Here is a 24,339-nt window from a genome sequence, read left to right as displayed (position 1 = left end):
TTGCGTGGCAACGGACGAGGACCTGTATCATGCACTACTCCAGGTTTCACATGCAAAAAGATTCTGGGTTGAAGCTCAATCGTCATTTGACTTTCGGCTGCCTCGGCTCCACCCAGACACTTGGTCTAAGTATATCATATGTGACAAACAATTCACAGAGCGACAACGGGCGATTATTGTCACTGTCATGTGGTTAATTTGGCACTCGCGGAACCGTATCAATCATGAACAGGAATCAATCAGCCCGGCTCACTCGGTGAGGCTTACAAAAGAAGCCCTTGCGCTTCTTGATGTTCCTCGGCAGCACATGTCTATTCATTTGGACAGAGGCACTGGTGGTGCGGGTGGAGTAGCCTGATCGATGTCCACTTTTTTGGGAGCATGGAGTAAACCCCTGTTGGGTGTTACAGCCTTACAGGTCCTCTTATAGCCGAGATCATGGCGGTCCATGACGGCGTGCGTTTCACAAATCTTAGAGGCTTCCAAAACGTGATCATCAAAACAGACTGTCTGGAGACAGAAAACTACCAAAATCGCCACAACTCCGTTTCGGTTGTGGCCCTGCTTCTTTCAGAAATTAGAGAGCTAGTTTGTAAATTTTCTACTTTGTTACTCAACATGTAATCCGATCAGCTAACTATCCAGCTCACATTTGTGCTAAGCATGCTTACACATGGACTGTGACAAAAAGCTGTTGGAAGTTACTCCCAGCTTCCTAGTAAGCAGCCTATTGTCTGACTACCCAGAGAATGAGGAAATACACTTTGGTTCCTGGTTGTAGATACATCCTATATGGGGAATTTTTTAAAATAATTAAATAAAAAGTCAAAATAGTTCAGAAGTATTTTTAGAATAAACTTGACTTACTTTTGCACTAGTATATAAATTTTCACAAACAAAAAACCAACGTTGACTTCAGAGCAAAAAAGACAAAATTTATTTGCTATTATAGGTCACTATTCACACTACTTTGGCAAAAAAATTGTCTTTTTTGAAAAGAAGTCAAAGGCTGGTTTTCTTTTTGTGGAATTTTTCTGACAAGTACAATTGGTTGAATTACTAAATTGTTTTTCCATATAGGGTGTAGATACACCCATAGACCAAAAGTTCCCCTCCCAGAGAATGCCCTTATATAAATATAAAGCTCTGAAAGTTCTCTGCAAAAAAAATGTATTTCATTTATTTTGTATTACAGGTGTTGTTATCATTTTCTCTATAAACTACTCCCTCTGTAAACAAATTTAAGAGGAAGTAGCTCATACTTAAAAAAGTTAAACCTTTGAAGAAAAAATACACCATTTTGGTAAAAAGGGACCACGACTTTTCTGCGAATATTGAACCACATAGCCAAACTGGGCGGCAATACGACCTTCCAAAATCAACCCCACTTCTGCAGAATTTTGTACAAATACTATATCATGGCACACAATATTCCCTTAATAAGAATAAAATAACAAAACACCAAAGGAATGATGAAATCCATGCGATTGCTTTGATCATAGGCACGGTGTAGAAAACAAACACAACGGGCATACATACCAACGAAAGAATTCATGCAGCTCACATCCAACTTGAGGTCTACCCAAAACTGAACATGTAATCTTCCCACAAAACCTGGATGCCGAAATCTAAATTATTGAAGATACCTTCGAACGCAGTCTGTTCTACAGTACTAATTATCAGCGAGCATCTAGGACTAGGAGCAAAGGCTGTCAAACTCCAAGAACATTACCGAGGCTGGAACTAAGCAACAATAAAGGGATGTCCTGATAGCATCCGAGCTAACGAACTTGCAGCGCCCCAGGCATCATAGAAGGCATCATGGGCAACAGAGCCACAAACATGACAGTTTAAACCAAATTGGGCCCTCTGGTAGAAGCCAGCAATTTATACAGTCTTCCTTGTACGGGGAAGCCTATAGTCTCTCGCAAGGAGAAGATAAGCACCTCATGGTCCTGAAAAAGAAGCAGCAGAATGTGTTACTCAGTCCTGAAACAATCGTTAGCATCGACTTTAAGAAACTTCAAAAAACAGAACGATAAAGACAAATAAATTGCAATGACAATTGACAGAAGAGGCGTTGGCACATGGTACCTGACCTAGATAAAAGCCACACACTATGTGGATAGCAACTCGAAGTACTGGATACACCTAATAAGAACTATTGGTACAACATGGCATTATTGCAGAGACATTGGATGACTTTTTAGTTTCAAGACTAGGGATGCACAAAAGTTGCATCCAGTGGCAGAATCATGGAGGCACTCCTCCACTATATGCCGTTATCAGCATATCACAGCTTTGATCAATATGTGCACCTGATTCTCCACTTGTTAATAGTGCAGCACTGTCCACTATCGAACAACCTAGGGTAAATAAAAAGTATGGAAAGGCTGGTGCATTAAAACGCACTAGTTTCCAGTTACAAACCAAATTTTAGTCCCCGCCCGTCTAAAATGATCAACTCTGAGAAAAGATTGTCCTACAGTCCACGAAGACTAGTGGTGCTAATATTAAGCACCTGGAAGAACTCTTCATAATAACACATAACTTGGAGGTGGTGAGAAACTGTTTTTAGTTTGTCCAAAAACCTTGAATCACAGGAATTATGATTTTTGGAAATGCGCTACACACCGAAAACAGTGCACAGGTGCCAGTTGAAATGTTTGTGACAGAAATAGTATTGTACTCCCTCCGTTCACAAATATAAAATGTTTCGGTATGGACTACATACAGACTGAAATGAGTGAACAAACACACTAGAACGTGTCCATATACATCCCATTCAGGAAAAAGCTATAGAACATCTTATATTTGTGAACGGAGGGAGTAGCTGGAAGCATTTAGCAACCTAAACGAACAACCACTGGTGCTGATTTTACAAACACAAACTAGTGCAGATTATTGTTATGAACAATCTAAACTATGTGCGTGTAGTTTCAGACTTTGAATATCAATTGACACCAAAGATGACTACGATCAGAAAAATAGATGGAAATGCATAATTATTGTTTGTCCCAATCGGTCTGTGATAACTGAAAAGTTAAGCAAGCAGCCAAGCACAATTTGCACACAAACTGCACTGCTAATTCATTTCTAATAAAACCACATGATTTTTTAATTAAAAAGAATGTTGTGCGAGCCAGATGAAACAGTTGTTTAGATAGATCTAGTATCAATCAAATCTACAGTGGCCTTAAAAAAAGCAGTAGACATCCAGCCAGAGACATATCACTGACTTTAGGCAGATAACATAAGGGCCAGGATCCTATGGTTAAGCCAAAACAACTAGGACACCAAGTCACCAAATAAAAATCTACCCATTTGCACACTTGTTCAGAGTTTGAGCATACTGAAACACATAGAAAGTAAATTGATGTTGCTAGATGCAGGAAAAATGGCAAAAGAGAAGCATAACTAACCTCGACCTGTTTACAGCATTTGGCCCCCGCGGCAGCCTGGGGGGTTTAAAGAACCTGGTTTTACACAGCCCATAGAGTCACCGGCACCTTGCCCCAAAACCTGGCCACTCATAACACCATCGTCTTCCATAGTTCTGGCCTGCTGCATTCCTGGGTTGCAGTACAACTGATCGTTGCATCTGAAATCGCAGGAATTCATAACCTGGGCACCACCAAGGAAGCTCCCCTGGTCGACAAAATCGTTGCTTTTCACCGTCCGCTGGTAAGGGAAAGTGCCAATCTCCCCTTCAATCCTCCCTCTGATGTCAACAAGCAGACAACGCAACCTGGCCACCTCGGCCTCGAGCGCGGAGTGGCTCTGGAGCTTCTTGACGAGCTGCTGGTTGACAGCCTTGAGGTGAGCCACCTCCTCCTCGAGCAGCGCCGTGTGGGCCTTCTTCTTCTCGCGGTACTTCCTGACGGCCGCGCGGTTACCGGAGGGGCGCTGCTTCTTGGTGGCACCGCCCTCCGGCAGGGACTCGGAGGTCTCGGCGGCATCGTCGGAGGCAGAGAGGATCTTGGTGTGGACGTGCACGCAGGTGTGGGTGTGGTGCGCGAGGTCGTGGACGGGCGGGTTGCAGGTGTGGGTGTGCGTGCAGGCGAGGTGGTCGGCGTCGCTGTTGAGGATGTCGTCGAAGTAGCTCCCCATGGAGCAGCTGGCCGGCGGGTCGTTGCCCATGGCCTCGCACAGGAACGTCTCCGGGTTGGAGAAGTCGATGTCCCCGTCGTCCATGGCTGGACTGGCCGCAGGGGTCTTGTACCTGCTAGCAAGACCTGCTAACAGAGCAGAGCAGAACAGAGCAGCCGCATCAGATGCTCTCCTCGCCACCGAAAACTCGGAGTTCCTTCTAAAAAAACAAAATTTCGGCGCGACCTACAGCAACGATACATCTAAAAATAACAATTTGTAAAAGTAGCAGCGGCAAATTGGGCGCCTGGTAAGCAAATTAGTAATTTACAAGCAGCTTAGCCTACAATTGTTCCTCCGTCCGTTGACCGATTGGGGTTGGGGGGCAATGGACGCCACGGCGGAAGCTAGACGCCGCGGACTGCCGCCCGCGCATCCGGTCGGGCGCCACCGGCGACCGGCCGATCCGATCTCGGCGGGGGAGGGGAGGGGAGGGGGGAAACGGAAGCGGAGAAAGAGGAGGGCTTACCGTCCGTGGAGTAGCCGCGTTCCGGGGCCGGCGGTCCGGCGGCGGGGGGAGGACTCTGGCCGGGGCGGACGCGGAGGAGAGGGAGGGGGAGAGAGGGAGGCGGCGGTGGCGGAGGGAATTTATCTGGTGAGGCGACGGGAGTGGGACGGGGTGCGGAATCTCAGCCACCTGCCCGACGGACGGTCGCCAATAATCAGAGACTCCGCTCGTAGGATCTGGGTCCCCTCCCCTGTCTGGATCGTGCGGGGAGATTGCTTCACTGCTCCCACGAATTTACCGCCTCGGCAAGATCAGGATTCAGGCATCTTTTTTTATCCCAAAAAGTTCTGGTCTATTATAAAAGTTCACCGAACATACAAAGTATGTCGAACATAATAAAAAATACATCAAAATTCTGGGACTACAACGAGCACCGCCGACGCCTCATTGTCGCCGCTCCGCCGGCTTGACCTTCGTTAATGACAGCGGGGAAGTCATGAGCCGGCTTGACCTTCGTTGATGACAGCGGGGAAGTCTCTATGCACTTGTCCCTAAAGACTAGCGCCCTTGGGCCACAATCATCGTCATTTAAATCCTTGCATAGGTCTGAAGCACGTGACACCAAATGTCGTCATATGACAAAAAAATTTAACCTCACCGCCGCTAGGAGACGACATGAATCTACGTTAGAACTCTGTTGACTATGTCCAAACGGATGAACTCGAGGGGCATCAAAGCCGGAAAACAAACTCGAAGACGGAGCATCGCCATCCGTTTGATCGTCGCACCTGCGAGGCCTAAAAAACCATAACCTAAACCATTAGCCGGAGCGAAAACATCAATGTGTTGCTCGGTGAACACCGAGGATCACGCTCAATAAGGGCAATTCCAACAAACCCTGTAAAAACCTTTTTCTATGGTTCATGGTGGTATAATTAACGAAAAGTTATCACACAACTACTTTTCTAAGTTTTATTTCCCTTATTTGTTTTCTATTTTGCATTAAAAGTCGTTGGGGTCCGCAAGTTAATGACACAATGTTGTGAGGTGTAGCGATGGTGGCGCGGCAGGGCAGTACAGACGGGTGCCCTGGTGGGGGGTGGTCAGTGCGGTGTGGCGGAGCTTCGGCGGCGTAGGGCGCGAGTCGGTGAACTATCAGGCGATTTTGATGCCAAATTATATTGGAAGGGGTATCTTCTCGTATAGTTGCTTAAATAATTTTTGAAACTAAAATATCATTTCAAATTTCTTTGATATAACTGTGTACTTCTTTTCATGGGATAACTGTGTACTCCTTGAGAGGTCCCTAGCTGTCAAGTGACTTGCGCCTCCATTCCGACGAGCTAATTCCATATAAAAAAAAGACAAGCTAGGAGCATCTACAGCCGGATATCTTAAATCTGACTAAAACGCTCGGGCGGGTGGACCGGTCACTAACCAGTCACAAAAAAAACGACCCATCCAGACACCTCAAACACCCTGGCTACCGGCGCCCCTCATATCCAGCCGAAATATAGGCCGGATATTGGGGTGTGCCCGGGTGCATTCGGCACATCAGGCTGGCCCACTATCGCCCCCACGGCTATCCCACAAAATACCTCAGTTCGTCCCCTCTTCGAACCCTGGCTCACTCAATCTCCTCTCTCGCTCCGTCCCCTCCTCTCCCCTCTCCAATTTTGATTCAATCCGACGACATGTCGAGCTCCAGCAGCCACTCCAGCTCCGACCTCGATGTCAAGGAGGAGCTAGCCCTCTGCATTGCGTTGGAGCAGTCGAAGGTGGACACCAGGGCAGCTTCGAATCTGCACCGTCGCCGCACCCGTGCCGGCGCAACGCGGAGTCCGGAGCTGGCCCCTCCAGGCCCCCGCGTAACTCCGTCAGGGCAGCGCAGTCCACTCTGCCCCCGCATTGTCCCCTTCCCACGTCAGTGGGTGCTAGTGCCCGCTCCTCCGGCCTGCACGAGCACTTCGGAATTGGAGGCGCGTGCCGCCCGCCGCGAGAGGCAATGGGCAAGGGACAGAGCAGAGCAGTCCGTGTGCCGCCGTCGTGTGTTGTCGGCAGAGCACGACGAGGACGAGCGGCTGTCCACTTGGGTCTACCGCCGGTTGCTGAGGACGGCAAAGACGGACGCTCGCCGCCTATGGTGAAAGAACGCGAAGGTGCTCTGGCTTGCCACTGAGCAGTCGAAGCACAAGGCGGCGGAGGCGGCTTGGGTGGCCAAGTTGAAGCGGCAGCAGGATAGGTCCATCCGCTGAATGAAGGGGTTGATTGTCCTCTCTGACTCCTCGGGCGACGGCGGCGACAACCACAGCTCCACCTTCTACAACGACGACCAAGATCCTACGCAAGCGGCGGACGCCTACAACTGTGCCGGCGACTTGAAGGGCGAAGGCCCAGTGAGGGAGTGGTGAAAACGCTCCTCCTCGGTTTATTATCGTTTTTTAGTTGTTTAAATTAAGAACTTGTCTAGCGATGAATTATAATGATGTGTTTGCATGTTGTACAGTGGGTCTATGTGCATTTGGTTGTCTGGTTGATATCGATTTTGTTGTTTGTTGTTTGATCACGTAGCACGTTGCATGCTTAGCATGGATATAGGGTGTTGGATATGAGATACGCGGATGTGAAATTCATTATTTAAGATGTGACTCGTCAGTGTTACGCATCCGTGGGCTTTTGATGGCCCGAATTAGATGCTGTTGCGGACAAGACCGCACGCGCGCCGGCGCCGGCCCACCAGCTTTTGGTGCGGGTGTTGAGCTGCGGAGCTGTTCTTTCTCGTGGCCGCGCCCAGGCAGCAGCCAAACGGACGGACGCTACGGTGGCGACGGGAGCGGTCTGTAGCAGTGCAGCACTGGTTCAAAACGAGTCTATTCGGACGTGAAAAGGGAGAACAATATCAAGCACCGTCCGTACCACTTGCTCTTTCTTCCACCTTTTCTTTTCGACCGTGCGCCGTCGTTGGCCCCACCCCACTGCCCAAGAAAGGATGGTGCGGCGAGCTCGGCCGGTCCGCCGCTGCGACACCACAGGCGGTCGTGATCGGACAAACAAACAAGGCACGTCGCGGCGGCAGCAAGTAATCCACGGAAATGAAAGACGAGGTCGACTCGACGGTGGGTGTACTCGGGAGTTGCTACTCCTCCCCCTCCTGGTGTCGTCTCTTGTTTCAGGGAGTAGTACTAGTATACTATGGTATGCCATGACGAGGAGATATATAACAATACGAAGAAGATTCCCTGGCTGGCCGCGAGGCCGCGACGCCGCTCTGCCCGCCCCAAAAGGCAGGCAAGCTGACGACGACGAAGCCGGACGCGCGCGCGGGCCCGTCGTCGTCGGAGGGCAAGGGGAGCCATCCGTCGCGCCGTCGCCGTCCCGGACAGGACAATGGTGCGGCTGTATTCTATGTACAGCTGCGCAGCTGTTCGCCTGCTCGCGGCCGCACCCGGCAACCGAGCGGACGGACGCGTGGTGGACAGCGTGCCGGGCCACCAGTACTACTGCTGAGAGTACTACTCCCTTCGTTCCATAATATAGTTTTAAAAATATTTTTATATTATGAGACAGAGGGAATAGTACACAGCTCCCACGGCTGGCGCTTGTGCAGTTTTATTTTTAAACGGAACACGCGTTTCATTCCTCTTCCATGTCATTGCTGTGCAGGCCGCCGGCTACAGAGTTCAGTGCAACTTCTTCTGGGAATTGCCCCAGCCAAGTTTTTTTGTTTTGTTTTCAGGAACAGACCCAGCCAAGTAACACACGCATCAGACTTCAGACCAGGGCTGGCCCATAGTCCGGGCAAAAGGGCCGACCGCCTCAGGCGAGGGGCCTAACTACAAATTATTTTCAATCTATTCATTTTCAATCATCGCAGTACAAAATGCCAAATATAGGCCATTTGGTACAGGACGGGTATTATATATAGTTGGGCCGGCGCATTCTATTTAGTTTTTCTGTTTGCAAAACAAAAAAGATCGTGCACGCCAAGATTCAATCCGGGGACCTCCTGGTCGATACTCGCCGTGCTAACCACCCTATTAACTACAACTTATGTGCTCAATAGAAACTTATTTCCTTCTTTTGAAAATGTTGAATAAGTATTTGAAAAATTCCTAAACAAGTATTTGAAAACGTTGATTCAGTATTAAAAAATTTAAACAAGTATTTGAAAAATGTTGTGTAAGTATTAAAAAAATGGTAAACGGGTATTCAAAAAATGTTGAACAAGTATTTGAAAACGTTGAATAAGTATTAAAAAAATGGAACAAGTATTTGAAAATGTTGAACAAGTATTTGAAAACGTTGAATAAGTATTAAAAAAATGGAACAAGTATTTGAAAATGTTGAACAACTATATGAAAATGTTGAATAAGTACTAAAAATTTCAAACAAGTATTTGAAATTTTTTGAGTAAGTATTAAAAAATTTGAACGAGTATTTTGAAATTTTTGAATAAGTATTAAAAAGTTTGAAGAAGTATTTGAATTTTTTTAAGAAAATACTAAAAATTTGTTGAACGAGTATTTGAAAAATATGGAACAAATATTTGAAAAATGTTTAACAAGTATTTCAAAGTGTTAAACAAGTATTTGAAAATGTTGAGTAAGTATTAATTTTTTTCACAAGTATTTGAAAAATCTTGAGTAATTATTAAAAAAATGTTGAATACATATTTGAAAAATGTTGAGAAAGTATTAAAAAATATTGAACGAGTATATGAAAACTGTTGAACGAGCATTTGAAAATGTTGAATAAGTATTAAAAAGTTTGAACAAGTATTTGGAAATCATTGAGTAAGTAATAAAATTGTTGAACGAGTATTTTGAAAATGTTGAATAAGTATTAAAAAGTTTGAACAAGTATTTCAAAAATGTTGAGTAAGTATAAAAAAATGTTGAACAAAAGTTTCAATTGTATCATAAATGTTGAAAGAGTATTTGAAATGTTTTGTATAAGTATTCATTTTTATTAACAAGAATTTGATAAATGTTGAATAAATGTTAAAAAATATTGAATGAGTATTTCAAAAATGTTGAACGAGTATTTGAAAAATGTTGAATAAGTATTAAAGAATGTTGAACGTGTATTTAAAAAATATTGAACAAGTATTTGAAATTTTTAAATAGGTATTAAATTTTTTTGAAAAAATATGTTAAAAATTTTGAGTGAGTATAAAAAAAATGTTGAATGAGTATTTGAAAAATGTTGAACAAGTATTTGAAAATGTTCAATAAGTGTAAAAAATTTGAACAAGTGTTTGAAAAATATTGAGTAAGTATTAAAAAAATGTTGAACAAGTACTTCAAAAGTATTGAACGAGTATTTGAAAATGGTGAGTAAGTATTTAAAAAATTTAACAAGTATTTGAAAAATGTTGAGCAAGTATTAAAAAATGGTTAACGAGTATTTCAAAAATGTTGAAGAAGTATTTGAAAAATGTTGAGTAAGTATTAAAAAAATGTTGAATGAGTATTTAAAAAATGTTGAACAAATATTTGAAAATGTTGAATAACAATTAAATTTTTGGAGCAAGTATTTGAAAAATGTTGAGTAAGTATTAAAAAATGTTACGAGTATTTTGAAAATGTTGAACGATTATTTGAAAAATATTGAACGAGTATTTGAATGTTGAACGAGAATTTGTAAGAAGTCGATCAAGTATTTTAAAATATCTAAATAATTATTGAAATTTGAATAAGTATTTGAAAATGTTGAATAAGCGTTCGAACAATGTTCAACATGTATATAAAAAAATTGATCATTTATGAAAAATATTGGACATATACGAAAATGTAGAGTTGAAATAGAGGGAAAAAAAATCTGAGAATAAGAAAAAGGAAAAGGAAACAAAAAAGTGAAAAATGAACAATAAATAGTGGAAACCCCGCTCGATTCGACTTAAGTAGGTCCGACCTACTAGTTTGGCACCAACGTGATTCTAGCACAATGGCAAGCAGCTAGTGCAAATCAGTCGTTACACCAAGGTTCGAATCCCACCATCGCGCGAGAGTAACCTCTCGTCTCACTTAATGTGAGTAATAGACGCCGCAGCATAATGAACAGAACTTTATTACATCTTCAGGGAGCCGCCATCATCTCGCCTTCCCGAACAGGACACAAACCCAAACAAAACTCGAAGGAACATCTAAAGCCAGAACCCTCCCACCGGCAAGGGCCACACAGCCAAGGCCCTAAGGCCACTGGAGATGAGACGAATCGGTGGCGGCATTGACAGGAGGTAGCGGCACCCTAGGCTTTTCTTAAATAGGGTCTCAATTTGCAGGACCACAAGTCCACATTACATACGAAAAGTTTATATATACCATGCAGAGCCAAATCAATCCGACTAGCAAAGTTTAGTTTAAATATGCTAGCCTGCCTTTATGATGGATGTCTTACAATCGTAATAAAACTTATGATAACTATATTTCAATACATTTGAGGAACGGGTAGGAGATCTCATTTGCATCACGTAAAACCAAGCGAACTGAGACGAGCATGTCATATAATCAAATCATGCGCAAAAGTACAATCAACAACATTTTACCGAACCCAACTTGCAAGTCACATTTGCTATGCCCTAAAAGTTTCTATGAATATGATTGCCTAGAATACACTAGAAAACACTATTAAATTTTTTGTTAGTGTCTATATGATTTGAAAATAGATATCATGTTATTCAATAATATTAGAAGATATATGAGCACAGACATGTGTGTGTGTACAATATATAGTTTATGCAATATTGGAATTAATTCCAAATATTTTTAATAAGGAAGAGATTGTTTGGTACATTACACAATTTAAATCTTCAAAAATAAAAAATTCAATGATATACATTACAATTGTATGATAGTGAATAATACAACTATTATTTGAAAATAATGTTATATAATACAATTTTTTTAATATGGTATACTTAATTTAAAATAAGTATAAAAGTTTAGTATGAAAAGTAATTAATTTTCTGATTATTTATCAAGAAAGTAAAAAGGTTCTTGTCAAATCCACCATAAAATTGGAAAGAAGCTATCGGCGTGGGAGGTCGATAGTGGAGAATTCTCCAAATCCTGCCCTGCCTCCAAAATGGCGAACCGACTCTCGCCCTTGACAGGTGGGAGGTCGACAGTGGAGAATTCCATCGCATCGGCGTCGAGCATGAGCAACTTCGTAATCCACTCCAACACCCAGCAGAAGCAGCCATGCACGTAGTGGCGGCGCCCGAACAGGGCCTCCATCGCAAAATCGTTGAACAACTCGCTCGAGCCGTGGCTACATCACTCACCGGTGCGAGACGAGAAGACGAACACGGCGACCTGTCCTCGCACAGCACCTTGCTGATGACCCTGAAGGGCGCGTCCTTGTCACACATGTCCTTTGCCAGTGGCGAAACCACACTATGTCTGTGTAGTCAACTGACTACACAGACTACACAGATTTTGATCAAACATTCTAAATATATAAATAAAATTTAATGTAAAAATTTCAAAAATACTGTAAGATTTGGAGAGGAATTATAGTTGACATCACAGGTTTAGTTCTAGCACCGCCACTGTCCTTTGCACTCGCCAGCGCCAGGAAGGGCTCAAAGTCGAGCATGCCGTACCGCAGGACGGGTCCGGCCAGGTCGTCGGGGACGCGGTCGCAGCGCCGGGTGAGTGGGTCGCCGACGACGAGGTCGACGAAGGTGATGGAGATTGCGTTGGCGTGGCTGCCGCGGCCATGGGAGCTGGGCACGGCGGAGAAGTTTATAACGCAACCAATTTTCTAAGTTTTTGTAAAACTTCATTCACTACTTTTTTCTATTTTCCCATTAAAGGTCGTTGGGGCCTCTAGGTCAGTGACACAACGCTCTGAGCTGTAGCCATGGCAGCACGGCGGGGCAGCGGAGAAGGCCGCCCTGGAAGGGGGGGGGGGGGGGGGGGGGGTTGGCGCGGTGCGGTGGAGTAGGTCGCAAGTCGGTGAACTAAGGCGGTTTCTACCCGTGAAAGCATATTGGAAGGGTTATCTTCCCGTATAGTTGCTTGAATATATTTTAAAACTTGAAAATATCATTTCAAAATTCTCTGAAATGACCATACGTGTACTTGTTTTTTTCCTTGAGACGTCCTTGGCTGACTTGCGCGCCCGTTCTGACGGGCTAATACCATGTCAAAAAAAAAAGACAAGCTAATGACAAGACCGCACGCGCGCCGTCGCCGTGCCACCAACTTTTGGTGCGGGCGTTGAGTTGCGCAGCTGTTCTCCTCGTGGCCGCGCCCAGGCAGCAGCAAAACGGACGGACACTACGGTACGATGGCGACCGGAGCGGCCTGTAGCAGCATAGCACTCCTTCAAAAGGAGTCTATTTGGACTTGAAAAGGGAGACGAATATCAAGCATCGGCCGCACCACTTGCTAGAGAGGAGACGATTTCTTCCGCCTTTCTTCTCGACCGTGCGCCGTCGTTGGCCCCGCCCCACTGCCCAAGACGAGAATGGATGGTGAGGCGAGCTCGGCCGGTCCGCCGCTGCGACGCCATGGGTGGTCGTGATCGGCCGACAGAGCCATCGCGGGCGCCGAGACGAAACAAACAAGGCACGTCGCAGCCGGCGTGACGGACGGACGGACCCGCGGCAGCAGGTAATCTACTACCGTGCTACGGAGAAAGGAGGCATGGCGACGTTAAATAACGTACAAAACGTAGTATTCTGGAAGGTCGTCTCGCCGAGGACCATGCCCGTGCACTCTTCCTAGTGTCGTTTCTTGTTTCAGGGAGCGCTATGATATGCTATGTATGCGATCACGAGGAGAGGTGATAATAAGACGGAGGAAGAAGATTCCCTGGCTGGCCGTGACGCTGCGACGCCGCTCTGCCCGCCCCAAAAGCCAAGCTGACGACGATGCGCTGCCCGACGAGGCCGCACGCGCGCGTGGGCCCGTCGGCGTCGGAGGGCCAAGGGGAGCCATCCGTCGCCGTCCCGGGGGAGGACAGTGGTGCGGTTGCGGTTGTATGTATGTCAGCTGCGCAGCTGTTCGCCTGTTCGCGGCCGCGCCCAGCAACCGAGCGGACGGACGCGTGTGGACACGTACAGTAGTGTACATAGCTCCCCGCGGCCGGCGCTTATGCAGTTTTATTTTTTATAAACGGAACACACATTTCATTCCTCTTACATATCATTGCTGTGCAGGTCGCCAGGTACAGAGTTTTTTTAGCATCAATACAAACACAAGCGCTCACCAAGTTTTTTTTGAAACAGACCCAGCCAAGTTTTGTTGTTTGAGCATCACAGACCCAGCCAAGTAACACACGCATCACACTTCAGACCAGGGCTGGCCCATAGTCTGGGCAAAAGGGGCCCAACTACAAATTACTTTCAATCTATTTATCTTTAATTATAATAGTACAATGGCCAAATCCTATTCGGCCATTTGGTAGCCAGGATTCGAACTGGGGACCTCCTGGTTGATCCTTGATGCGCTAACCACCCTAGTGACTACAACTTATGTGCTCAATAGAAACTTCTTTCCTCTTTTTTTTCTTACACCTTTTTATTGTTTTCTATTTCTTTTTGTTTTCTCTTTCTTTTCTTTTTTATTTGGAATGTTTTTGTTCGGTTTTTTCTTAATGCTCATAGAATGAACCTTTTATTGCAAATTGATGAGCTTTTTTCAAAATCATTGAACTTTTTTCAAAATCGATGCCCTTTTTTCAAATTGAACGAACTTTTTCAAAATTGAATGATTTTTCTTAAAATTTGATGAACTTTTCTCAAATTAGATGTACTTTTTTTAAAACCGATGAACTTTTCTCAAATTCGATGTACTTTTTTTCAAGTCGAGGAATTTTTTTTTCAGATTTGATGAACTTTTTTTTTCAGATTCAGTGAACTTTTTTTTTCAAAATCGATGAACTTTTGTCAAATCCGATTGTTTTTAACGGTCGATGATTTTCTTAATTGATGAACTTTTTTCAAAAATGGATGAACTTTCTTTAAAGAGATGAGCTTTTTAAAGATAAGGTCAATGCGGTCAACTAAACTGATCAACGTCGTTAACTAAATCTATCAAGCAAGTTTTTTTTTGTCGAGCGATGGAATAAAGCGATGGAAGGAAGGATCGATCGAGCGCCACTGTGATCGAATGAAAGGGCGATAGAATGAATGGGCCGTCCAAGTGCAAAGCAGTGGACTGTGAATCCACCATGCACGGGTTCAATTCACATCGTTCGCCCCTTGAGCTGCACGTGAGCGCTACCTGGAAAAAGTGGCGCATAAGGCGCCAACGAAGAAGACTCAGTACAATGAGGGCGCCCCTATTTCCCTCTTTCTGCGAGAGCGAGGGAATGCTCGCTGAAGGAGAGAGCAAATTGGGCCGGCCCAGGCGCGAGAGAGGCCACATCCTCGTTTTCTTCTTCTTGTTTAACTTTTCTAATTGCATTTTTTGCTTTATTTTTGTCCTTGTTTATACTTTAAAATATTATTTGAAACATGTTGAAAAAGTATTTGAAAAATATTGAATAAATATTTTAAAATGTTGAACAAGTATTTGAAAAATGTTGAACAAGTATTTCAAAAAATGTTGATCATGTATATAAAAATGTTAATCAAGCATTCAAAATAAAAATGTTGAACGAGTATTTGAAAAATGTTGAACAAGTATTTGAAAATTTTGCATAAGTATTAAAAAGTTTGAACAAGTGTTTGAAAAATGTTGAGTAAGTATTAGAAAAATGTTGAATGAGTGTATGAAACATGTTGAATATGTATCATAAATGTTGAACGGGTACTTAAAAAATGTGGAACCAGTATCTGAAAATGGTAAATAAGTATTACAAAATGTTGAACATGTATTTGAAAAATGTTGACTAAGTATTAAAAAATGATGAACGACTATTTGAAAAATGTTGAACAAGTATTTGAGAATGTTGAATAAGTATTAAAGATTTTGAACAAGTATTTGAAAATTGTTGAGTAAGTATTAAAAAAATGTTGAACGAGTATTTGGAAAATGTTTAATGTGTATCATAAGGGTTGAATGAGTATCTGAAAAATGTTCAACAAGTATTTGAAAATGTTGAATAAGTATTAAAAAAATTCGAACAAGTATTTGGAAAATATTGACTAAGTATTTTTTTACCATGATTAAGTATTAAAAATGTTGAATGAGTATTTGAAATTTATTGAACAAATATTTGAAAATGTTGAAAAAATATTAAAAATGTTGAGTAAGAATTTTAAAATATTGAATGAGTATTTGTAAAAAGTTGATCAAGTATTTAAATTTTTTATAAATACGTATTAAATTGTTGAATAATTATTTGAAAATGTTGAATAAGCGTTCGAACAATGTTGAACATGTATACAAAAAAGGTTGATCACTTATTAAAAAATGTTTTTGACATATACGAAAATGTAGAGTGAAAATAGAGGAAAAAAAATCAGAGAATAAGAAAAAGAAAACAAAAAACATGGAAAAACATAGAGGAAATACTGGAAACCCAGCTCGATTCGAGTTAAGTTGGTCCGACCTACTAGTTTTGCACCAACGTGAGGCAAGCAGCTAGTGCAATCAACCGGTAGACCAAGGTTCGAATCTCACCAGCGCGAGAGTAACCTCTTGTCTCGATTAATGCGAGAATAGATGCCGCGGTACAATGAACACCAAAAATAATAGAAATTACATCTAGATTCGTAGAGCAGCGAGCCGAAGGCGCCGCCTCGTCATCATCGCCCCTCCCTCACGGAGCCCCACACCACCGAGACGGGGGTAGGCGGGGGAGAACCTTATTCCATCTTCTAGCAGTTGTCGTCGTCTCGTTTTCCTAAAAAGGACACAAAACTCGAAGGCACCCTAGGCTTTTCTTAAACAGGGTCTCAACTTGCAGGACCACAAGTTCACATTACATACGAATTGTTTATATATACCCACGCAGAGCCAAATCAATCTGACTAGCAAGGTTGAGTTTAAATATGCTAGCCTACCTTTATGATGGATGTCTTAGTATCATAATAAAACATACGATAACTTATATTTCAATGCATTTGAGGAACGGGTAGGAGATCTCATTTGTACCACATAAAACCAAGTGAATCGAGACGAGCATGTCATATAATCAAATCATACGCAAAAGTAGAACCAACTACATTTTACCGAACCCAACTTGCAAGTCACATTTCCTATGCCATAGAAGTTTTTATGAATAAGGTTGCCTAGAAAACACTAGAAAACACTGTTAAATAATTTGTTAGTGTCTATATGATTTAGAAATATTTATCATGTTATTCAATAATATTAGAAGATATATGTGTTTGTGTGTAGAATATATGATTTATGCAATACTGGAAAATTAATTCCAAATATTTTTTAATAAGAAAGAGATTGTTTGGTACATCACACAATTTAAATCTTACAAAATAAAAAATTTCAATGATATACATTACAATAATTGTACAACAATGAATGATATAGCTATTATTTGAAAATAGTGTTATGTGGATAAGTAATACAAAAGGTATATTATTTTTTTAATATGTTACACTTAATTTAAAATAAGTATAAAAGTTTAGTATGAAAAACAATTAATTTTTTGATTATTTATTAAGAAAACAAAGAGAGTTCTTATAAAATCCACCATAAAATCGGAAAGAAGCATACAATAATTAGACCCGACTCCTTTAATGATGCCTTTATCCGCTATTATGATATATAAATTCTATGTAAGTGAAATCGTATAAGCGATTTTTTTTGTATTTTCTTAGACTTAGACCAATGCTTATAGGACTTGCCTCTGCTGATATTAGTCATGCGACAAGAACTCTGTGGGAAGAGAACATATATTAATTCCAAACAGACCTTTCACAACGTTTGGCTTCGACTCTACCCCGACGGTGATGACCCTGTGTACCAGGTGTACCGAGAGTGACTTGACGACACCGTGTACGAGTACCATGCGGAGGACATTCTGCACACCATTTCCATGGTGGGCACCTACACCTGTTCCTCCAAGGGAGGGGTTGCTTCTACTCCTGACCAGGCTATCCAGTTCACTACACTCGGGGCTCTCACCGATTTGCGATACAACGAGATTCAGATGCAAACGCAGCCAAATTTCTATTTCTACCGGTCCCTGTTTGCACAAACAGGGCAAGCCGGCTTTCCATACATTGATCCGGAGTGTGACCGTTCAGCCAACCACATGTCTCGTTATGTAACGGTCGGGTACTTATTGATCCACAACTTGACTCAGGAGTTAAGATGCACTCGAGACGCACTCACTGCCGCTCGAGCTGCACTTACTCCTACTTCTTCTTCTATTACACCTCTCGTCCCTCCAGTTACCCCACCCCACCTACCCAGATACATCCAGACCCTCCTAGGCGAACTCGGATGTCTCGACCTTAACCCCTCACGAGTCTCCAGCCGAGTGGGCTTCTCTTCTCGCTACTCCAACTGCTTGTATGCTGAGGAGCCGTCCTTCCCCATACTATGAGGGAGAGCCACCCCGTTAGCGTCGTCGTGTTTCCTTCACCCAGGAGGTCTCTGTTAGCATCATCAGTTCCGATTCAGACTCTGAGATAGAAGAGACACCAGCGGAGTCTTCAGCTTGCTAGTGTGAGTTTTGTAGCCGCGATTAGATGAGGTCAACGCCGATATATGATAGTGGTGGTAGAACGTATGCATGTACCCGAGTAGTACCATCCATGATGTTTTTATTTCCATGTATGATGTGTGCCTTTATGTATAATTATTTTTTCGCTTTGGCTTTTCTTTCGCCTTATTTGGGTTGTTGCCTCGCCTCCCTTTTTCCTTTATGGATGTTGCTCATCTCAATACTTCTTATTCGGATCAAATATAGGATGACAAGGTGTGGCAGCAGCAGTCATGCCGGCGACGACATCTCAGTTTGTCGATCCGCCAGACAAGCAGGGTATTCTCCAGAACAATTTCAACCACCTCCTCCTCCACCAACGCAGGCACCAACAACAGATCATGTAATGCGAATATTTGAGGAAAAGAGAAATCAGGATCTGATATAGTTTTTAAGAAGCATGCAAACTCTGTTTGGGCAGAATCAGAGTAACAATAATGGTACACACTCCAAGCTATCTGATTTTCAAAGGACCAAACCGCCAAACTTCTGTCAAGCCGTAGATCCCATGGAAGTTGATGACTGATTGATGACCATCAAAAAGAAGCTAGAAATTGCACGTACTGAAGAAGCTGACAAGGTATCCTATGCCACTCAGTATCCGGAAGGTCCAACTGCTATTTGGTGGGACAATGCCAAACTAATGTGGCCTGCTGATGGGAGAATTTAAAGATAATTTCCGCAAGTATCATATTCCTCCCGGCATCATGAAAGTCAAGCAGCGAGAATTCCTTACCCTTATTCAAGGAAACTCAACTGTAAGTGAGTATTTGAACAAGTTCAAACATTTTGCATGTTATTCCACTCATGATGTGGCCACCGAAGAACAGAAGATAGATTGGTTTTTCAGAGGACTCAATCATACCCTCCGTTGTCCGCTTAGTACTTTGGACTTATTAGATTTCCAAACCTTGGTGAATAAAGCACTCATTGCTGAAAGAGAGCAAAAACTCGCCAATGATCATAAGTCTGCATATGAAGACCGTAAACGCAAGTTCGAACCCAAGAAGGAAGGGAAATTCTTGCAAAAGGTTCGTACTCGGCAACAGGCGCGAATTGAGTTCAACCCAACATGGTAGCAAGGCAACACCAAGACTAGAATCAAGTCAAAACTATCATCACACACCCAGTAAAGGAAGATTGCCAGCGTAATAATGCATGTTACACTTGTGGACAAACTGGACACTATGCCAGACAGTGCCCCAAGAACGAAAAGCCACCGACGAACCTCGAGCCTCAAGTTAACAATGTGGAACATTACCCCAAATGGGGGTATATTCAAGGCCAAGTTCATCATATCTCCACAGAAGAATTCCACGAAGCACCAGATGTTGGCCTTGGTATGTTCCCTTTTAATAACGTACCTACAACGATTTTTTTCGATTCCGGGGCTAACCACTCCTTTATTTTGTGGAGTTTTGTTGCCCAACATCACCTTTCCTACACTCTTTTGGACAAAATTATGGTGGTGCAATCCCCCGGATCTATGCTCAGGACAAATATCATATGTTGGGACATGGAAATATCAATAAATGGGATAACCTTCCCCACATCCCTTGTATCTATTGAATCCTTGGGACTGGATGTTATATTGGGAATGGAGTGGTTAACAACACATCAAGTCTGTATAAATTGTGTGACCAGAGAAGTTACATAGGTAAACCCATCTGGAAAGCAAGCACAATTCTTTGCTAGTAGAACCATGTCAAAAAGAGGTATGGCCTACAAAGCTACAGCCATAGATATGGAGTTAATTCCAGTTGTCAGCGAATTTTTCCAGATGTATTCCCCAAAGAATTTCCAGGAATGCCACCCGACCGGGAGCTTGAGTTTTCTATTGATATTGTTCCCGGAACCGCACCAATATACAAGAAGTATTATCGAATGCCTTCTTCTGAATTAGTGGAATTGAAGAAATAGTTGGACAAGTTGCTACAAAAAGGATATATACAGCCCAGTTCATCTCCATGGGGATCACCCGCAATATTTTTCAGCAAGAAGGATGATAGTCTCCGAATGTGTGTTGACTATCGTTCCCTCAACTAGCAAAGTGGCCTGCTCGATGCACGGTTAGGATTTTATGAAGTGAAATATTTAGAACATATTAATTGATTTATCAAAGGGAAACATAAAACCAAATGCGGTGACAATTTTAAATATAAGGATTAATTTTGCAAACATAGTTTCATCTTTGGTAATTTGGGTTTTTATTGATACATAAATAGGTGTGTTGTCTCGTAAGTCTTTACTTCCTAATTATGCTTGCCGTACCAACTATAGTATTATGATCGAAAACATTCTTAAAATTACATTTTTATTTTTTTGCCGACATTTTTATCATGTTGGTTAGCTTTCCTGTAAACATAAGTTCAATAGTTCTGATTGTTTTCGTGTAGTCATAAGTTGATTTTCTACCGGTATACAAAGTTGGCATGTTCATGTAGTAATCTTGTATTGAAATTAATTTAATTTATGTATATAGTATATACATTTCCATAAAAACTATGTTGGTTGGTATTTGGTTCCATAGACATGGACCCGTGAGAACCAAGGGTGGCTTATATGTTGAATTTATATAGTTTGCTAGACATACCAATCTCTTCTTCTTATATAGTTTTTTATCAGATTTTCTAAAATATTTTTCAACAGTATCAAGGCTAGACACCGAGAGAGCAAACCTTTTTCTTATTATCAATTAAACCTTGATATATTTGGCATAATGTGTACTGATAGTACCAAAGTGCATTTACAAAAAGTCATTTGTTTGATGGATCCCATCAATATGATTCTTGACTTTCCCATTCTATAGTATGATTGACTTCATGGTTCTTCTTTCCCCTACTCCTACTTTCACATAGTGAGAATGTTCATTTTCCTTAATCCCATTCCCCTTTCCTACTTCTCTCTGCTCACTGAATAATTGATGTTGCCAGATAGATCCCATCAACTTACTTCCTTGATTCGCTGCATTGAGGTTGGTTGTCTCGTAGAACCAAATATAGACTTCAAATTAACATAATATAACAATGTCCCAATGCTCTCACAATTGGTTTGCATTTGTTTGCAATATTTCACAAAGAAAAATTAATATATAATAGAAGAATATGGGAAATAGGTCTAATTGCATTGTATATATGCAATATGAAAATGTGTTGACGCTCTCAGTATTGGTTTGCATTAAACAATAAGCTTGTAGAATCAAGAATCATATAATATAGATTGTTGATGTTTGGTAGTAATGATGTATTTCCACCTGTTGATGTATGTTTGAAATACTTTGGCATGGTACACTAGTAGAAAAAGGGGCTTTCGTTCGGGCCTGGCCAGCCCATTAGTCCCGGTTCTACCATGAACCAGGACCAATGGATGCATTCGTCCCGGTTCATGAGCCCAGGGGGCCAGCCGGGGCCTCGTGGGCATTGGTCCCGGTTCGTCTGGGCCCATTTGTCCCGGTTCTTGGCACGAACCGGGACCAATGGGCCTCGCTCCTGGCCCACGAATATAGGTCCCGGTTCTTGGCTCGAACCGGGACCAATGATTTTCCTATATATACCCCATCGTCGGCGAGCAGAGCACTCCACAGTGCTCTGTTTTTTGCTGGCCGGCGAGGAAGGGCATTTGGGTGCTCTAGCTCACCTCTTATGCATGTGAGGTGTTCGATGAAATGCCCGAGCCACATTAGTTAAGCTTTCTCCTCTCGAAGCTCGACCTCAGAGCTCCATTTTTTCCGAGATTTGTCTAGGTTTAGCGGTCCGTCATGTCCCGTCCTCGTCTTCACCTCCGTCGATCGCCCGCGCCGATCTCGTCGCCGGCACCACCGTGGTGAGCCTCTTGTTCTTATCTTCTTTTTGAAAGAAAAAAAAATCTTACTTTAGATAGATACTTGTCTATTTTTCTTACTTTTGACACACATAATTATATATAATGCACGCAGATGAACCGGCAATGGATATACGGTGACAGACACACCTCCAAGTACATTAAGAGCGTGCGGAAATTTCTTGAAGTGGCTAAGGCAAAGAAGCAGAATGGTTTTATGTGTTGTCCATGCCCTGATTGTGGGAATACGAGGTCTTACTCTAACAAGAAAATCCTTCACACCCACCTGCTTTATAAGGGTTTCATGCCACACTATAATGTTTGGACGAAGCACGGAGAAATAGGGGTTATGATGGAAGACACCAAAGAAGAAGAGGACGATGACAACTATGTGCCCCCTGAATACAGTGATGCTACAACGGGGGAAGCTGAAGATCAAGAGGAACCAGACGATGTGCCCGATGATGATCTCCGCCGGGTCATTGTTGATGCAAGGGAAAAGTGCGAAAGTGAAAAGGAGAAGCTAAAGTTCGATCGCATGTTAGAGATCACAAAAAAGGGTTGTGCCCCAATTGCGAAGATGGCAACACAAAGCTCGGTACCGTACTGAAATTGCTGCAGTGGAAGGCAGAGAATTCTGTGCTTGACAAAGGATTTGAGAAGCTACTAAAAATATTGAAGAAGAAGCTTCCAAAGGATAACGAATTGCCCGACAGTACATACGCAACAAAGAAGGTCGTATGCCCTCTAGGATTGGAGGTGGAGAAGATACATGCATGCCCTAATGACTGCATCCTCTACCACGGTGCGTACAAGGATTTGAATGCATGCCCGGTATGCGGTGCATTGCGGTATAAGATCAGACGACATGACCCTGGTGATGTTGAGGGCGAGCCCCGCAGGAAGAGGGTTCCTGCGAAGGTGATGTGGTATGCTCCTATAATACCACGGTTGAAATGACTGTTCAGAAACGAAGAGCATGCCAAGTTGATGCGATGGCACAGTGAGGACCGTAAGAAAGAGGGGAATTTGAGAGCACCCACTGACGGGTCGCAGTGGAGAAAAATCGAGAGAAAGTACTGGGCTCAGTTTGCCGGTGACCCAAGGAACGTATGGTTTGGTTTAAGCGCGGATGGCATTAATCCTTTCAGGGAGCAGAGCAGCAATCACAACACCTGGCCCGTGACTCTATGTATGTATAACCTTCCTCCTTGGATGTGCATGAAGCGGAAGTTCATTATGATGCCAATTCTCATCCAAGGCCCTAAGCAACCCGGCAACGACATTGATGTGTACCTAAGGCCATTAGTTGAAGAACTTTTACAGTTGTGGAATGGAAACGGTGTACGTGCGTGGGATGAGCACAAAAAGGTTGAATTTAACCTGCATGCGTTGCTTTTTGTAACCATCAACGATTGGCCCGCTCTCAGTAACCTTTCAGGACAAACAAACAAGGGATACCATGCATGCACACACTGTTTAGCTGACACCAAAAGTATATACCTGGACATATGCAGGAAGAATGTGTACCTGGGCCATCGTCGATTCCTCCCGACCAACCATCAATGTCGAAAGAAAAGGCAAGCATTTCAAAGGCGAGGCAGATCACCGGAAGAAGCCCGCCATGCGTACCGGTGATCACGTACTTGATATGGTCTCTGATTTACATGTAATATTTGGAAAGGGTCCCGGCGGACTAGCTGTTCCGAATGACGCTGAGGGACGCACACCCATGTGGAAGAAGAAATCTATATTTTGGGACCTACCCTACTGGAAAGAGCTAGAGGTACGCTCTTCAATCGACGTGTTGCACGTGACGAAGAACCTTTGCGTGAACCTTTTAGGCTTCTTGGGCGTGTATGGGAAGACAAAAGATACACCTAAGGCACGGGAGGACCTACAACGTTTGCACGAAAAAGACGGCATGCCTCCAAAGCAGTATGAAGGTCCTGCCAGCTACGCTCTTACCAAAGAAGAGAAGGAAATCTTTTTTGAATGCCTGCTTAGTATGAAGGTCCCGACTGGCTTCTCGTCGAATATAAAGGTAATAATAAATATTCCAGAGAAAAAGTTCTAGAACCTAAAGTCTCATGACTGCCACATGATTATGACGCAACTGCTTCCGGTTGCATTGAGGGGGCTTCTACCGAAAAACGTCTAATTAGCCATTGTGAAGCTATGTGCATTCCTCAATGCAATCTCTCAGAAGGTGATCGATCCAGATATCATACCAAGGCTAAGGAGTGATGTGGCGCAATGTCTTGTCAGTTTCGAGCTGGTGTTCCCACCATCCT

The 24,339-nt window shown here is 43.0% G+C and overlaps 1 protein-coding gene across 2 annotated transcripts; it reads right to left on the bottom strand.

Moving 5' to 3' along the window:
* Window positions 1-1,470: 1,470 nt before the first annotated feature.
* LOC125527745 (basic leucine zipper 19) lies at window positions 1,471-4,871 on the bottom strand. 2 transcript variants are annotated; one of them, XM_087534525.1, is made up of 3 exons: window positions 4,619-4,871; window positions 3,423-4,235; window positions 1,471-1,955 (listed from the first exon to the last, which is right to left on the bottom strand). In XM_087534525.1, the coding sequence occupies exon 2, from the start codon at window positions 4,192-4,194 to the stop codon at window positions 3,433-3,435; it is 762 nt and encodes a 253-aa protein (XP_087390651.1). In that variant the 5' UTR covers window positions 4,195-4,235; window positions 4,619-4,871; the 3' UTR covers window positions 1,471-1,955; window positions 3,423-3,432. The 2 variants fall into 2 exon arrangements, with proteins under 2 accessions (XP_087390651.1, XP_087390652.1); XM_087534526.1 differs by having other exon boundaries at window positions 3,423-4,238; window positions 4,619-4,827.
* Between the last annotated feature and the right edge of the window lie 19,468 nt (window positions 4,872-24,339).

The sequence above is a fragment of the Triticum urartu genome, chromosome 7A (genome assembly GCF_056163025.1).
Source record: "Triticum urartu cultivar PI428250 chromosome 7A, HENAU_Tu73, whole genome shotgun sequence".
NCBI lineage: Eukaryota > Viridiplantae > Streptophyta > Magnoliopsida > Poales > Poaceae > Triticum > Triticum urartu.
Note: the sequence above shows the minus strand (reverse complement) of the source record. Positions and strands in the feature narration are given on the sequence as shown.